Source organism: Rhinopithecus bieti, unplaced genomic scaffold (genome assembly GCF_001698545.2).
Source record: "Rhinopithecus bieti isolate Rb0 unplaced genomic scaffold, ASM169854v2 scaffold_23964, whole genome shotgun sequence".
Lineage (NCBI taxonomy): Eukaryota > Metazoa > Chordata > Mammalia > Primates > Cercopithecidae > Rhinopithecus > Rhinopithecus bieti.
The window spans coordinates 120,424-137,181 of record NW_016810965.1 but is presented as its reverse complement, the minus strand read 5'-3'; the positions used below and the strand labels follow the sequence as shown (position 1 = coordinate 137,181).

General features: G+C 40.9%; 1 protein-coding gene across 6 annotated transcripts in view; it reads left to right on the top strand.

Moving 5' to 3' along the window:
• LNX1 (ligand of numb-protein X 1) overlaps positions 1-16,758 on the top strand; it is a 192,571-nt gene that overhangs the window by 158,101 nt on the left and 17,712 nt on the right. For all 6 annotated transcript variants that reach the window (XM_017893286.1, XM_017893283.1, XM_017893282.1 and 3 more), the window contains 3 exons: positions 11,618-11,749; positions 14,701-14,878; positions 16,444-16,672. In XM_017893286.1, coding sequence (XP_017748775.1) covers positions 11,618-11,749; positions 14,701-14,878; positions 16,444-16,672 — 539 coding nt within the window. The remainder of the gene's footprint in view (positions 1-11,617; positions 11,750-14,700; positions 14,879-16,443; positions 16,673-16,758) is intronic.

Sequence of the window (16,758 nt, the reverse complement as noted above, 5' to 3'; positions counted from 1 at the left end):
CTCTGCCCACCAGGGCAGAAAACACACATGGTACCTTAGCTCCTGAGCTGTGCTGCTTGGTGGTGTCCCAGTTCCAAGGTGTCTTGGCCCCCATGGATGCTCATCTGCCCCAGAGGGCCCGAGCTCATGCCCAGTAGATCAGGTGGGGAACAAAACCAGAGTTAGAAGAGGCATTTTCTGGCTGGGTGCGGTGACTCACGCCTTTAATTCCAGCACTTTGGGAGGCCGAGGCGGGCAGATCACAAGGTCAGTAGTTCGAGACCAGCCTGGCCAACATGGTAAAACCCCATGTCTACTAAAAATACAAAATTAGCCAGGTGTGGTGGCAGGCACCTGTAATTCCAGCTACTTGGGAGGCTGAGGTAGGAGAATTGCTTGAACCCGGGAGGCAGAGGTTTCAGTGAGCCAAGATCGCACCACTGCACTCCAGCCTGGGGACAGAGCAAGACTCTGTCTCCAAAAACAAACAAAGAAACAAAAAAGGGACATTTTCTTTCTGAGGTGTACGCCATCTATTCCCAAATTCATGTGCCCACCTCACCTTCTCCTCTGACCACACTTACACCTCCAGATGCCTGCTTCATATCTTCCTGTGGATATGGCAAAGGCATCTCAAATTTAATGTCCAAAATTGAACCCTTGGCTCCTCCCATTCCACCGCTTGCCCAACATGCTCTGCCCTAGGCCATTCCCAGTCTATAAAAATGGCACCTCTGTTTACCCAGTGACTTGAGCTAAAAAGAACTTTGACTCTCCTCAGCATCTCCCTCCCCACCCCATTCTGACCTGGTCTGAGTGACGGCCAGAGCCTCTGCTGGCCTCCTGCCTTCCACACTTAATCATCTCTCTCCTACTCTACGCACAGCAGACAGAGTGAGCTGTTTACCAAACCACTCCAGTCAGGATGCCACTCTCTCCCTCTCAGCCCTCTGAGGCTTCCTAAGACACTTAGGTTAAAGTTGCAGATACTTACCATGGCCTGCAGTGCCATATGTCTCCTGGCCTTCTGTTCTCTTTCCAACCTCATTTCTTACAGAAGAGGATGTCTAGTATTCTGCCCATGTTTAACCATGTGCCACATTGCCTTCTTGCTGCTCTTCAAGCATTTCTGCCTCAGGCCTGGCATTCTTGCTGTTCCTCTACCTGGAAGAATCTTCTAAATATCCATTTGCCACATTCCCACAGTTCATTCAGGTCTCCCCTCAACTGTCAGAGAGCTCTTCACTGTCAGTTTTACTTAGAATTGTGTCAATTTCTGCTCATAGACACTTTATCCTACAATACGCTTCAACTCCTACCAACTAATATTACCTGCCAGACAGTACAGTAAAGTATTGTGTCCTCAGCCAAGTGCAGTGGTTCATGCCTGTAATCTGAGCACTTTGGGAGGCCGAGGCGGGTGGGTCACCTAAGGTCAGTAGTTCGAGACCAGTCTGACCAACAGGGTGAAATCCCATCTCTACTAAAAATACAAAATTAGCCAGGGGTGGTGGCGCACCCCTGTAATCCCAGCTACTTGGGAGGCTGAGGCAGAAGAATCACTTGAACTTGGGAGGTGAAGGTTGCAGTGAGCCAAGATGGTGCCATTGTACTCCAGCCTGGGCAAGAAGAGTGAAACTCCGTCTCAAAAGAAAAAGAAAATAATTATTGTATCCTCAGCACTTAAAGCCATGGCTGGCAATAGCAGGCATTCAATAAATATTTGCCAAATGAGTAAGTGGAGTCAAATTATGAACATCTATGTGTATATAAAATATATTTCATACATTAACTTTATCTCCTAGGGATTGGTTATCAAACCATTTACCAAAAAAGCACCAAATCTGCTTTCACATGCTGTTTGTCCCCAAGATATCATATCTACTCTTTGTCCCCTTGAATTTGTTCAGTAATTATTGGCTGAGCAACTTCTTTGTGCCAAGAGGTGTGTGGTACCATCATGAACTAGGTTGGTACAGTTCCTGGCTTCATAGAGCTTGGAATATATTCCTACCTTTGATCTCAAAACAACCAAGTCAGCATCAGGCAGGTGGCATTAGCTGGTCAATGAATGTGAAGAGAAAATATACTATGTTTATGAAAACCTTCACACATGGAAAAGGGAGAGTCCATTGTATTTCTTTATGAAGAAACTGCATTCTTAGCATGATTTTTTTTTTTTTTCTCACTTTGAAAAGTAGCCTTTTAGATGACCACCAGTATTTTTTCATGTTACACTTGTTAACTCCCTCTGCAGGTCAATTGGTGCAACTCACATTCTGGAGATAACGTTTGCCAACTATGCTTCGCAATAAACAAAAGAAAAATTCTTACTCATCATGTCATTTGGAAAAATCTTGACTACATATGGCATTTTGCTTTTGTAGATTAATAACAGAAGAGCAAACACCGTTTCTTCCCTGAGAAAGTTAATTTATGAAATAAAATCTTGCCTAACACTGGGACTTCCTAAAAGATTCTTTTGCTTACTAAACAAAGCCAACATGCTTTATAAGCAGGAAAACCTTTTAAAAAAATGGGAGCAAAGCTAGTTGAAAAAGAAATGGAAAACACGGAATGCTGGAAAAACCTAGCTAAGCAATCACATGCCATTTCTGAAGAGTGGATTTTATTTATGTGATATTTGTAACACGCACCAGGCTGAGGGGATTAAACTAAATACCCTTCAAAGGTTGAGACTCAAATTTCTAACCAATCCTTGACTATGTTGTCTTTGTATGTCTACTCCATGAATCACATTTGCCTTACAAAGAAATTCCCAGACAACATGTATTTTGGTCATGTTCTCTCCCAGTACCCCACATTCAGCTTTTTTTCTGCATTATTTCAGGGAAGAGTTATTACAGAGAGACCACAACCATTTTATGCTTGACCAGTTTTACATATGTTGAGCTCTAACCTCAGCTTACTCAGCAGCAGCCTGGGTTTGCCAGGTCCTTTTAAGAAGAAAGTCCTTATGGATATAGAAGCCTCAAATATGGTGCTGATGACTTATGTAGCAACTAAGTACAATGTTATTTTTCTCCATTGTCAGTTTCTCAAGTGTTTTGGGCATAATGACTGGAATAACTGTATGAAAGAGGCAGCTGTTTGGAACTGTTGTATGTCATAGCTAAGATAAGAGAACAAAGAAATAATGGAATGAAGATTCAAATTTGAATGTCCCTCTTAAGCCTTTTTTCCCCAGGCAATTCCAGACTTGTTGAAGAAACTGAAAATACTCAAAGCCATTTGCAGAGCTGATGATAATATGGGCTTTCATCAATACTGACTTATGTGTAATTATTTTTTCCTTATATGAATCAATATTTAAATGAGAATTCATTTCATCAAAGAATATTTGACAACAGGCTCTTCAAACTTTTTTTTTTTTTAATGAGATAAACCTTCAGACAGAGCCACAAAACCCGTAATGGACTACTTGCATTTCCTACACACATTTTAAATACATGATTCCAGCTCATGAATTCTGCTGTATACCTGCAAAAAAGGGTAGAACTTTCATGGTACTGTAAACATTCAAGTACCCCGGAGCCAGTGAGAATCACCAGTGAAATAAAACCTGATCTGTATTTTTTTTAACAGATCAGTACACTTAATCTGGAATTAAATCCCTACTTAAATAAATTGTCTTACCATGGTTTTGTGGTGAATTTAATGCACATAGACGTGATTATAGATTATTTTTTAATCTCCTTGAGCTGAATTCTCAAAGTCCAAATGATTTTTGTATAGGGCTCCAAATTTTATGCATTCTTGATACAGGGTGTGACTTAGTAAACTGTACAGCTTTTCAACTTAGAATTTCATGAGTGAACATTATGTGCAGCTATACACTGCAAATGTTAGGGGATCTTGAAACTTCACTGCTCTTCCTCTAACCCACATATCCCCCCAAATACAAATTTTTTATAGAACATAATCATGAGAGTAACTTTTAGATATCGTAAAAGAAATGGTGTATGAGGCAAGGATGCTGAGTCATTTTACTGACTCAGCCACCAGCAGATTCAGGGACTCAAGAACTAAATCCTTGTGTCTTGCCCTTGTCACTGTCATCTGTATGACCCCATATAAGTCACCATCTGTATTATCATTAATGTCTTTGCATCTAAAGATATATGCTTCTGGGAACATAAGGATGAACATGGAGCTATACTGGGAAAAACAAACCATATTGCTGCCCTAATTCTCCTTTTCCACCCCGATCAAATCTTAAGATCCTATTTACTACGTTTCTTCAAAGCCTCCTTAATTTCCTCTCTCCTTGGCCAGACTGATTGCTTTTAGCTCATTGAAGGAGCTACCACCCCTTCAGCATGAGATACTCATAAACTTTTAAATAATATATCAGGTGCTTTGCTGGGGGTCCAAAGTTTCAATGGCAAACAAATCAACACAGACCAGATTTGCTCTGACCAAACTCATTTTATAGGGAATATCAACTTATAGTACACCATTAATTTATTCTAGAGTTATATTTCTGGAGCCTCCAACTCATTGCTCAATGGAAGGATTTTTTTTCCCTGGAAGTTCTTTTGTTTACTGGAAGGAAGGGAAGGGGAAGGATTCTGTTTCCATACCTTGTTGGGAAATACACTGACATATCAACAGGAATGACTGATGCCTTTGATTTTTTCTAGCATATCATTTGGTTCTGATGCTTCCAGTTGTCTGTATTGTCATGTAAGGTCTGTATGGCATCATGTGGTCTCAGGGGAAGGCTGCTCTGCTATAATTTGCCCTATAGTGCAGTCCTGAATATCTCCTTGTCACCTTTCAATTAATCCATAGGTAAAGACAGGAATCTATTGAATTTTTGGATTCATAGAACATAGAGACAATCCCCTATGCTTGTACAAATGACAAAATTGAAACACCATTAATGACATCCTCCATGCAACTGGTTCATCAACAAAAAGACCCTACTCTGTACTGGACAGACCAGAGCTCATCTTCTGGATTCTATTCTGCATGTGCACACACATAACTTGATTACAGCGTGTCCAGAACTTACTACATTTTTGAGATGACTTGAAAATATATTCAATGTGGAAAAAACTAGGAATTGTTGACCTGGAAAGGGAAAGAGCTAAGAGAGGGCAATGAGAGTGATCTTCAAATAGGATTGTCATAGGGAAAATGATGTGGGGTTGCCCTACTGAACGTAACTAGACCAATAGGCAACAATAGGATGGCAAATTTAAGTTCAACCTAAGGACAAACATTCTAACTAGCGCTATCTAAAAATGGCCAGTGCTGCCTTGGGATACAGTGAGCTCCCTGTCATTGGGGGTACCGAAGCATGAGCTGGGTGACAACATGACGAGGAATTTTTAGGGAAACTGAATTATAGGCTACAGAGAAAATGTTGGATGAGATGATGTCTGACATTTCTTGTGTGTCTTTGACTTTCTAATTTTATGGAATCAGTGCCTTCACAATTTCCCAGGGCTTTGTGAGCACAAGATGGATTCGCTGAGAATGATACTTGAACAGTTGCTGGAAGGGATTCTAAAATGGGGCAACACAAACAGTGTAGAAAGAGCTATCCCCACAAGTATATGTTGAAAAATCATTTAAAGCCAAAGTGTCTCATTCTGAGACACTTGGAAAAGAAACCAATGAGGAATGCAGGATAAATTTTTTTAACGAAGTGATTATTAAAATATCAGGTAAAATATGTAAAACATGTTTATGATGAAACCCTAGAGGACGAACTCTTTAAGTAGCTTATATAGTTATCAGTTGCATTACAGCTCTCACTTGTCTCTGTAACAAGGGGCCCACACAATCAAGCATGAGTCTCCTGTGGACCAAGGCTATTCTATAAAGGGAGCTATGTACATGGTCTGCCTACTCTGAACAACACAGTCCTGATGCCCAGCAGTGGGTTTAGAGTCTCCTTTCAAGTGTGTGTATAGAATAATACCCTGGGGCATTGTGGGGAGAGGGTGGCAACTCTTAACTTTCTTAACTTGAAATTTTACAAAACTCATACGAGAAGCACAATAATGAATGAACCCAGTGCATTTTACATAGTTTATTATACATTCTACTTAAGCATATACCTGTATGTCAAAAAGGCAGCAAATGTTGTCATGCATTTGGTTTAACTCCAATCCCTCTCTGCCAATGAGCAGGTGAAGCCTTTGGCTGGATGAGAACAGGTACTTGACCAGTTCTTGCTCTCCCTGTACATTATCACTGGCCCTCATAGTCACTGTATGGACCCATGCAATGCCAAGGCAGTAGAAAGATGCCCTGTGCTCCAGTGTACAGTTCTACAAAATGCTGCTCCTTGTGTGGTGGCATGTTTGACTCCCATCTCTCTGTTCTGGGAAGCTGCAAATCTATGTTACGCCCTGACAGTGTGAGCAGTTTTCATCAGCCATAGTGGATTTTGGAAGGGAAAGAGTCAATTGCAGGCTGAACACAAAGGAAGATGCTCGATCAGCAAGAGATCACACTGCAATGCTCCCAGACTCCTTCCAGCTGTAAGAGATAGGCTTTGTTATTTAAAGATGGGTACATATAAATGAGGCTTCTGGACTATGTTTTTCTTTTCTTAGCCACTGTATGGATTCATGTAATGCCAAGAAAGTAGAAAGATGCCCTGTGCTCCAGTGTACAGCTCTGCAAAATGCTTAGTTCCATCATATAAATATAACTGGCAGTTTTGAGTCAAATCTCAACAGAGAAAAGCGGTCGTTAAACAAAATGACAGAAAGTAAGTCCTTCCATACAAATGCTACTTGGTTTTAACCCTCTTTTTTCTCTGAGTATTAGATGTTTCCTATTTCCTCGGCCAGAAGTAATCGGTCCCACCTCTGGAAACCCTTAGGTATATTCGCTATTTCTCTTTCATGGCACTCCCATCTGACTATCCCTGCAGTAGGAAACAATACAGGAGGGCAGGAACCATGTCCTCAAGGTTCCCAGTGTGGTGTCTGGCCCAGGGTAGGCATAGATCAGCCTTGAGGACAGAGTGCTTGTCAGGAGGCTGCCAATAAGCTAAAGTCCACAGGGGAGAATATGGATGGCATCAGAACCCCTTCCTCTTTGCCTGTAGAAAGAGAGAGGGATGCCGGGTGAAGTAGCCCCAGCTACTCCAGATGCTGAGGCTGGAGGGTCGTTTGAGCCCAGGAGCTCTGGGCTGTAGTGCACTCTGCCGATTGGGTGTCTTCACGAAGTTTGGCATCAATATGGTGCCCTCCCAGGAGTGGAGGACCACCAAGTTTCCTAAGGAGGGAACTGGCCCAGGGCGGAAAAGAGAGAGGTAGTCTAATGCTTGCACTCTTGGGAGAGAAAGAATATGGTATAGCAGTCAAGCTATGCAGGTTGTAACCAGTATGTCCAGAATTTGCCTAGATCACAATCTAGGATTCTTAAGGGAGAGAGGAGAGGAAACTTTAAGTCGTGCCTTCTAATTAAGGTAGCCACCGTTGTTAAACCATCCTTTTGCCCAAATTGCAATATCCCAAGAGATGCAAGAGAGAAGCTGTCTTACCTCTTTCTTGCAGTAAGCTATTCTTTGCTTGCAGGAAAGACAGATCTGCTGTATCCACTTTCTTGGCACATATCATGTAGGTGTAAAATAAACAAGTTTCTGCCATTTTCTCATTCAGTCTTTCTGTGTCTCCCCATATTCCCCTCCTCACACTCATACCACATTCATACCAGTGGAAAGAAAGATTCTCTAGAGCTAGGGGATGTTTCTTTACACTGAATCCAGCTCCTGATAGGAGTTAAAGCCAGGACAAGCATATTAGCCCATTTTCCACCTTATATCTTCAAACACCACAAAAGTGCATCAAACAAAGTCTTCCTGTGAGTTTACAAGGTGGTTGGTAAGAGCCACAGATCCAGTCTTGCAGAGAATTTCTTTCCAAGTAAATTGATACCAGAGTTATTTATTGTAGTGTTATTCCTGCCAACAACTTAATACCAAAGCCAGCATTTGAAAATCCAGTGAGAAATTTGTCCTTGGAAATGTGAATTAAATAGTTCTTGCAGGCTTCTCCTCGGCAATTTGGATTTTGCCTGGCAAGTTGATTCGATGTGTAAGTCTAAAATTTTCTAAGTTCTTATGAGGTGCTTAGATCATGTGGCTGCTCCTCATCCAAAATGAACGTGATGCAATTTGCAGGCCTACGGACACGCTGCTGGGATCCTTCAAAACATCATAGTTTCCCCAAAGGGAGCAAATTCAAGCTCAGTAATTGGGGTTTTGACCTGAATGTTCACGACTTCTTCTCTTTTAGTAAGTTTTGCTTTAGAGAGTTCCCAAAGATAATCTTATTTAGAAGAAGGGAGGCTTACAGTACAAAGAAAGACACAGCTCTTACAAAATACTCTTCCAAGAATTGGATTTAGTTGGCTAATTCCATCGTTCTTCATGTCAGCTTTCTTCACAATTGTTTCCTGGGCTTTTTATTTTTGTTATGTTCAGACACAAGCTTTATATGTGATGAGAAACACCAGGGAATTCAAGATAGGTGAACAAAGGAAGGGCACATTAGCCTTGGCTGGGGAGATCAGAAGTGATGGTCGGGCTTTGTGTGAAGGGCATGGGGCAGAGGACTCCAACTTCTTTCTTGGGCCCTTTTCAGATGGATTTTCTAATTTTTGTGAAATAAGTCAACTCACCTGGCTGGTCATCCATTTTGATGTTACAATAGACACTCTTACTGTACCCAGGCAGTTGTCTCTAAAAGTTCATTTAATTTACAGCCACCCAAATCATGACCTCTAAGTTTCAAGAGAGCCCTGAGAAGAAGTGTTATAAGAACGCAAAGTCGTGAAGATTTGGACTGGTTAGTGTCAACCATAGGAATATGATTTCACTAGTGGGTGGTTTTTACTTAAGAATTTTTTTTTTGGGGGGGGGGGACAGAGTCTTGCTTTGTCACCCAGGCTTGAGTGCAGTGCCACAATCTCAGCTCACTGCAACCTCCACCCTCTAGGTTCAAGCAGTTCTCCTGTTGCAGCCTCCCAAATAGCTGGGATTACAGGTGCCTGCCACCATGATTGGCTGATTTTTGTATTTTAGTAGAGAAAGAGTTTCACCATGTTGGCCAGCCTGGTCTTGGACTCCTGACCTTAAGTGATCTGCCTGCTTCAGCCTCCCAAAGTGTGTTTACTTGAGATTTTTAAAACAAGGTCCTAGTTCCTGAGAGTGAGTGAGTTGTGTGCTCTGGGAAGGAAGATGTAGAAAAGGCAGTGTCTTAGTCCATCATGATGCTATAAGAAAATACACTATCCTAGGTGGCTTATAAACAACATAAATTCATTTCTCACAGTTCTGGAGGTCAAGAAGTCAAAGATCAAGACACCAGCAGGTTTGGTGTCTGGAGATGGCTACTTCCTCACAGATGGCACCATCTCACTTTGTCCTTACATGGTAGAGGGGCAAACAAACTTCCTCCAGCCCCTTTCATAAGGGCACTAATCCCCTTAGGAGGGACCTGCCTTCATGACCAAATCACTTCCCAAAGGCCCTACCTCCAAATGCCACCATGTTGTGGCTTAGGATTTTAACATCTGAATTTTGGGGAAACGTGCAGACCATAGCAGGCAGGAAGCAAATATCTCCACCCCCATTGTCTGAGTCAATGGAAAAGAGCATGGAATTTCAATGCCCTCATTTCATGACCTGACTTTCTCCTCTAGCCCAATAACCATCCCGGTATAGGAAGAAGGCTGGCAGGTCACTGCCTCTTCTCTGCTGTGGTGGTGAGTGGACAAAGGATGGGATGAAGACAGAAACCACCAAACCTTACTCCTCTCTCTTCTGTCTCCCTTGTCCCTAAACCAGGTCTGTCTTGGGAACCTTTCTAATCAAATCTTCCATATCTCATTCATTTTCAGCTTTTACTAAAGAGATAAATGAGGTCAGCTGGCTACTTCAGCGTAGGCCACCAGAGAGCTCCATTTATGTGAGTTTCATCGGTCTAAGATTTAGTCTGAATGACCTGCAGCTCTGAAATCTCAATGGTCAGCAATTCTGGAACAATGACCTATACTACCCGACACATGTGAAACTAATCTGTGGCAGAAAGACAAATTGTAAATGTATCATTGTATTAGTCTGTTCTTGTGCTGCTAATAAAGACATACCTGAGAGTGGATAATTTATAAAGGTTTAATGAACTCACAGTTTTACATATCTGGGGAGGCCTCACAATCATGGTGGAAGAGGAGGGAAGAGCAAAAGGGATATCTTACGTGGTGGCAGACAAGAGAGCTTGTGCAGGGGAACTCCCATTTATAAAATCATCAGATCTCATGAGACTTACTATCACGAGAGCAGCATGGGAAGGACCCGCCCCCATGAATCAATTACCTCCTGCCAGGTCCCTCCGATGACATATGGGAATTATGGGAGCTGTGATTCAAGGTGAGGTTTGACTGGGGACACAGTCAAACCATATCAATCATGTGGAGTGGACCTTTCCAATAAGTACTATGTTTGCTATTCTGAATGCCTGTCCAAATATCGATGTACATAGCAGAGAGAATTAGCAGTCAGAGTAAGTGGTAGTTCCATAAGAAATAAAGAATCAAGGCAAATTACTCTTTTGCAGTTTTTTAAACATTTTGTATTTCAATAGCTTTAGGGATACACGTGGTTTTTGGTTACATGGATGCATTGTGTGATGGTGAAGTCTGAGATTTTAGTGCACCTGTCACCTGAATAGTGTACACTGTACCCAATGGGCAGTTTTTCATCCCTCACCCCATTCACCCTCCCCTTTTCTGAGTCTCCAAAGTCCATTATATTACTCTGTATGCCTCTGCATACCCAGAGATTAGCTCCCACTTACAAGTCAGAACATGCAGTATTTGATTTTCCATTCCTGTGTTACTTCACTTAAAATAATGGCCTCCAGTTCCATCCAAGTTGCTGCAAAAGACATTTCATTCTTTTTTGTGGCTGAGTAGTATTCCATAGTATATACCATACCACATTTTCTTTATCCACCCATCAGTTGATGGGCACTTAAGTTGATTCCATGTCTTTGTGATTGTGAATTGAAGGTAAAAAATTTTGATTAGGCTGTACATATTAACGTATGAAGTCATCCCCATATTTCTAAAGTGCTAAACCTTTCCTATGCCCACATATTTGCAAGTGTCGGACTCAGGATTTCTCTTCCTACAGTGGCAGGTTACTGCCATTAACTCTATCTCTTTTTCTTTACTGTGTACCATTGATCTCAGACCTTTGCTTTGGGCTGCTACTTTACACTGTGAACCTAATTCTATCTGGGAAGAACTTAGGACATGGCTTGTGTGTGGTAGAACCATTAATTAAAAATGAATTAGCAATATCTAATGATGCCTTTTCAAAGACTGGAAGGAACCAAACCTTCCCTAGATTTTCCCTTTGAGCAACGTTCACTACCTGGTTTAAGGATAAAGGAAAGAGCTCTCATGCTGTTGCCAAATTACAAGATGGGTATTAACGACAACAACAAAAAAAAACCCCACAAACTAGAAACCATGTTTTGCCGTAAAAAAATGGTATAATCAAAGTGATGTCTTTGTAAGCCCCTGGTGCTGGATGCAGTGGATGGAAACTGACAGTGGCTAATACCTGTGTCTTCTTGCCCAGGCCAGTGAAAGACGTGTTCACCTCATCGTGTCCCGCCGGGTTCGGCGGAGCCCTGACATCTTTCAGGAAGCCAGCTGGAACAGCAATGGCAGCTGGTCCCCAGGGCCCGGGGAGAGGAGCAACACTCCCAAGGTGAGGCCTCTAGGGCAGGTCCTCTGCTCCTGCAAGGAGCTATTTCTTGCTTGCTTTAACATTTCTAAGTGTCATCTCGGGACTTTTTTACTTAAACAGACACTTTGACTTGTAAAACTAAAAGCCCAAAGTCCCATATTTAAGACTTGAAGAGATAACAGGTGTCTCCCATCCAAGCAGGAGAGAGGAAGATGCAGGAAGGTTTTGAAACCTGATCATGTAGACCTCATACAGGGACCTGATTTCTAGCCTAAGCCAAAATAAATGTCATGTTTTGGCCAAGAGTCATCTTTTTTAAGGACTGTATTTTATTCACTTTGAAATGAAGCAAACAGTTTGCTTGGTTTCTGGCTTTTGAATTTTTCAGTCTGCCTAGAAATCAATGATTTCCTGGCTACTTTTAGTTTTTGTATGTGTTTGCTGAAGGGCCCAGGAAGATAATTTAAACACTTGAAGCTCATGTAACATTAGGGAGTGTTGGGGATTGGGGCAAACCAGAGAGCACATGTTATATGGCATTCAATCCAGAAAACTCTAAAACACTGTGGATCTGTGGGTGGAATTCCTTCTTCAGGCCACCAGTTTGCAGCCTCTCTTTAAATGAAGTGACGCAGCCCAATTTGTACTTCTCTCTGTGGCTTCTGTTAGATGCAATGCCTTAACCTCTTCATTTAGATGCGTGTTTAAGCAACACAAACTTTGTTTAGTCCAAATTAAGAGTCCTGTGGCTTTAGCTTGGCATCCTGTTGGGATGCTAATGAGCTTCTTTCAGTCATTTCTCCTGAGTTCTGGTTTCATGGCATCACTTGTAACTAAAAAAAAATTCTTAAAGATAGCTCATTCTTCTTGCAACAGAGAGTAGGGAATGCCCTTTTCTTTCCACGTCAATCTATATGTTGGTTGGAATAGCTTACAAATTGAGTTTTTGAGTAATTCATACAGAAACAATATCAAATTTTTTATTTTGGAACCTCTCTGCTGTATGCTGTGTTAATTACAGAGCCTACAAGGTTATACACCCTTCCAGGTTCTCCAGCCAGCCAAGCCTCATAAATCCATAAATTACATGTTTATTTACAATAAGGAGTCTAGACAGACCAAATATATCCCACTAAAACATTTTATAGATAAGGACTCCCTGATGTCTTTTTGCTAGTAAATGCTTAATGTTTAAATTTAACTGATCATCTTTATTAATGGAAAACTATTAACTTAATTGAAGTTTTTATCCAATTAACTAATTTTAGTTGAATTAGCTAAAATATGTCATATTCTAAGTCATCAAATTATGGAAAAGGTAGCCTCCATCTGCACTGTGGTTTTATAATTCCTTCCACCTCCTCATCATGAAAGAGTGGGGAGGATCTGATCACATTTCTGCTGCAACCCTCTGTCATGTGTCTTAATTCCTGGAAACATACAAATTGACTTAGTGGGAATTGTAATTATTTCCATTTTAACTTATATTCTATCTGCCTTCTGAAATATCCTCACAAAAAAGTAACATATTTAAAATAAAACTAAGACATATATGATTCTTTGATGATTTGTTTTTATATTCTTACTAAAATTTTGTTTGGTTTAGGAAACTAGGTAGCTTCTTAAAAATAAGAGCTTAAACAATTCAAAGACATACCAAAGAAGACAAAGCAGGATTTGTGGGACAGAAAACTTTTAGCCAATTAAAAAAGTCAAGGAATGATAGGCATCAAATTTTGCATGGTTTACCTCTGTGGGGAGGAAAGGACTATGAGCAGAAAGAGTCATAGAGGGACTAAGTGCACATGGAATGCTTATTTCTGATGTAGGGTTCTGAGGTACATGGGTAGGTCATTCTGTTATTCTTTATGCTTTGTTACTTGTCTAAAATGTTTTATTCTAAATATCCAAAGCAAATATTCTAAAATAGAAATACGTCTTATAGTTTGAGAAATATTCAGGTACCCATCGTGTTTTTAATTAGCTTAAACTATTTTATCATAAATTATGTTTTTAAACATCAAGGAACATTGTAAGGTGTCCAAAGTAGGGTGAGGAGAATGGAGAGAAAAGATAGAAAAGTCATCTCTATCATACATAACTATCCTCCTCTCCAGCCAAAGTCAGGTAACCCCGGGTGTGAAGCTTTCACAGATTATTTCTTTTTTTTTCCATCGCTGACATTGGTCTCTTTCTGGTTGAGAAAGGAAATGGTCATGAACATTGGTTCATGAGACACAGAACACATGCATACATGTCGCATTTGTGGTATTTCAGCCATTGCATCCAGCCCCTCAGTGCACAACTAAACATCACTTGCTCACCGCAGGCAAGGCTGTCTGGTAAGTACTGAGCAGGTGTGAAAGAAGACTATAAAATATGGTTACTTTTTTTAACTTAGAAAAGTTTCTGATACTCATAAATGACAGTGTTTCTGAAATGCTGACTCACTACTATCAGGAATAAATGACTCACTTGTGAACTTTTGAGTGCAGTTCACTCTGTGTACTTAAGATTCCTCCATGGTCAGGCGCAGTGGCTCATGCTTGTAATCCCAGCACTTTGAGAGGCCAAGGCACTTGGAGCCAGGAGTTTGAGACCAGCCTAAGCAATAAAGCAAGGCTTTGTCTCCACCAAAAATATTTTAGAAATGTATTTTTCTAATGGTCTCTAATCTGTTCCTTCCTCCATTTTTACTCGTTCCTTTTGAAATGTAAACTTTATCTGAGTTAACCTATAGAATTTGGGACAATGTAACCCTATTATGGTTGGGGTGAATAAGTTGAGGATTCTTTCCATGTGTCTTTCTCTGTGATTTCAAGAACCACCATTATATTTATGCACTTTTCATAATTTATGCAGTTTTGGTAGTTTTTGCATTTAGAAAACGGAAACCCACTTTGCATTTTCTACATTCAAAAACTACTAGAGTTGTAAATTCATGTGCCATGTTTTTCTGTCTGTGCTTTCAGCCCCTCCATCCTACAATTACTTGTCATGAGAAGGTGGTAAATATCCAAAAAGACCCCAGCGAATCTCTCGGCATGACCGTCGCAGGGGGAGCGTCACATAGAGAATGGGATTTGCCTATCTATGTCATCAGTGTTGAGCCTGGAGGAGTCATAAGCAGAGATGGAAGAATAAAAACAGGTAAAAAGTAAAGGGATGTTAAAGGCACTGGGGTGGCAGAGTATTACGAGAAATTAGTAGCTTGTTGTGTTAGGTGACTATTTTCAAAATTAATGAGAGAATGTGGGAGTGATCAGCCAGGACTTTTGTTACCCATTGCCCTTGACTGGTTTGAGTATAGATACTAGACCAGGTTCCACTCTTCTTAGTTGCAGGCCAACTTGTCTGCAAGTAAAGGTAGACTCTCCAAACAGTTCCAGGAATTAATAGAGAACTGCTAAAGTTATGAGCAAGTTGCCTCTATTAAATGGCATAATTTAGTTCCATTCATTCTACATGGTTCTTTGGTGGGTTGATCCAGTGGTGAAACTAATTCATGAATTATTCCATTATGTGGATTAGATAGAAAAACTCATTTGATAGATTTGATTCAATGAATACTCATTAAGTGAAAGCATCATGCTAGATACTTTCCCAGGGTGAAAAGTATTTCACTACTTTAAGCTCATATGTTCTGGGCTACTTTGAATAAATAAAGGAAGGTGATATCAAATTTGCCTCTACAAATATGTATCCTTAATAATATTGTCAGTTCATACAAGAGGGTAGCTCGGATGGATGAGGGTTTATGCCATTTAAAAGTCCAGATTCAAGAGATAAATTGAAGTTTCCCAAGTACAGTTGCTGAGCCTGAGGAGCCATAGGGGGATGGTATATTAAGAGATTTAGTCAGCTGGCTGAAAGACGCTTCTTTTGGGTCAGAAAGGACTCAGGGCCTTTCTCTTTTTTCTCCTCCTGTCTTTTTTGCTCTTGCTGTGGTTATTCTGTATAAGAAATATAAGCAAAATGGGACAGAAAGAAACAGGATGAAGATAAAATAATAGAAAATGGAAATAGGAGAGATGTATGTTTTAATTTCTCTTTTTCTGCAAAACACCTGGGTGGAGAATGATGAGGCCAAACAAAGTGGCTTGTTAACAAATGACTTGTTAATAGAACATGAGCTAGAGGATTATATGATCTGTATGGAAATGATCTTGCACATAGTAGGTGCTTAACCAGTAGTAGCTATTTTCACCTTGGCAATGAAAATGTTGTTCTTTCTGCTTCTTTAAGAGTGCAGCTCCAAGACTCCTCTGCCAGACACTCTCATGGGTAGTTTCTTTTCATTCAATCCATATTTACTGGATGTCTACTACATGCCTGGCTCTGTGCAAATGCTGGAGCTTTTGCCAAATCCTCCTACTTTATGCTAGAAACAAGAAACAAAAGAGTGAAAAAGTAGGTTTTCTTTGATTAAATAGTGAACAAGACTAATTTTCCTCTCTCTCTTCCTTCCTTCCTTCCTTCAGCAAGAGCCAAACACCGATAGGTGTGCTTTAGAAAACCCCAAACAAGTCTTAACAGCACCTTGGAATGCACACACTGTTTACCATTTGCTATGTGAGCACCCAGCCTCCCGTCAACAAAGAAAACCTTTACCCTCTGCCTCTCTGTGTCCCAGTCAGCCCCTACCCCCTTGCACTTTAAGCAGAAGTCATCTTTGTGCTCTCACTCAAGATAGCTTCTGCTTCTCTGGCCATCAGGTGACATTTTGTTGAATGTGGATGGGGTCGAACTGACAGAGGTTAGCCGGAGTGAGGCAGTGGCATTATTGAAAAGAACATCATCCTCGATAGTACTCAAAGCTTTGGAAGTTAAACAGTATGAGCCCCAGGAAGACTGCAGCAGCCCAGCAGCACTGGACTCCAACCACAACATGGCCCCACACAGTGACTGGTCCCCATCCTGGGTCATGTGGCTGGAATTACCACGGTAAGTCCCAATGCAACATCCCTGTAGGGGCGTGGGAGGAAATGATTACATTTCTTTTTTTTTTTTTTTTTTTTTTTTATTATACT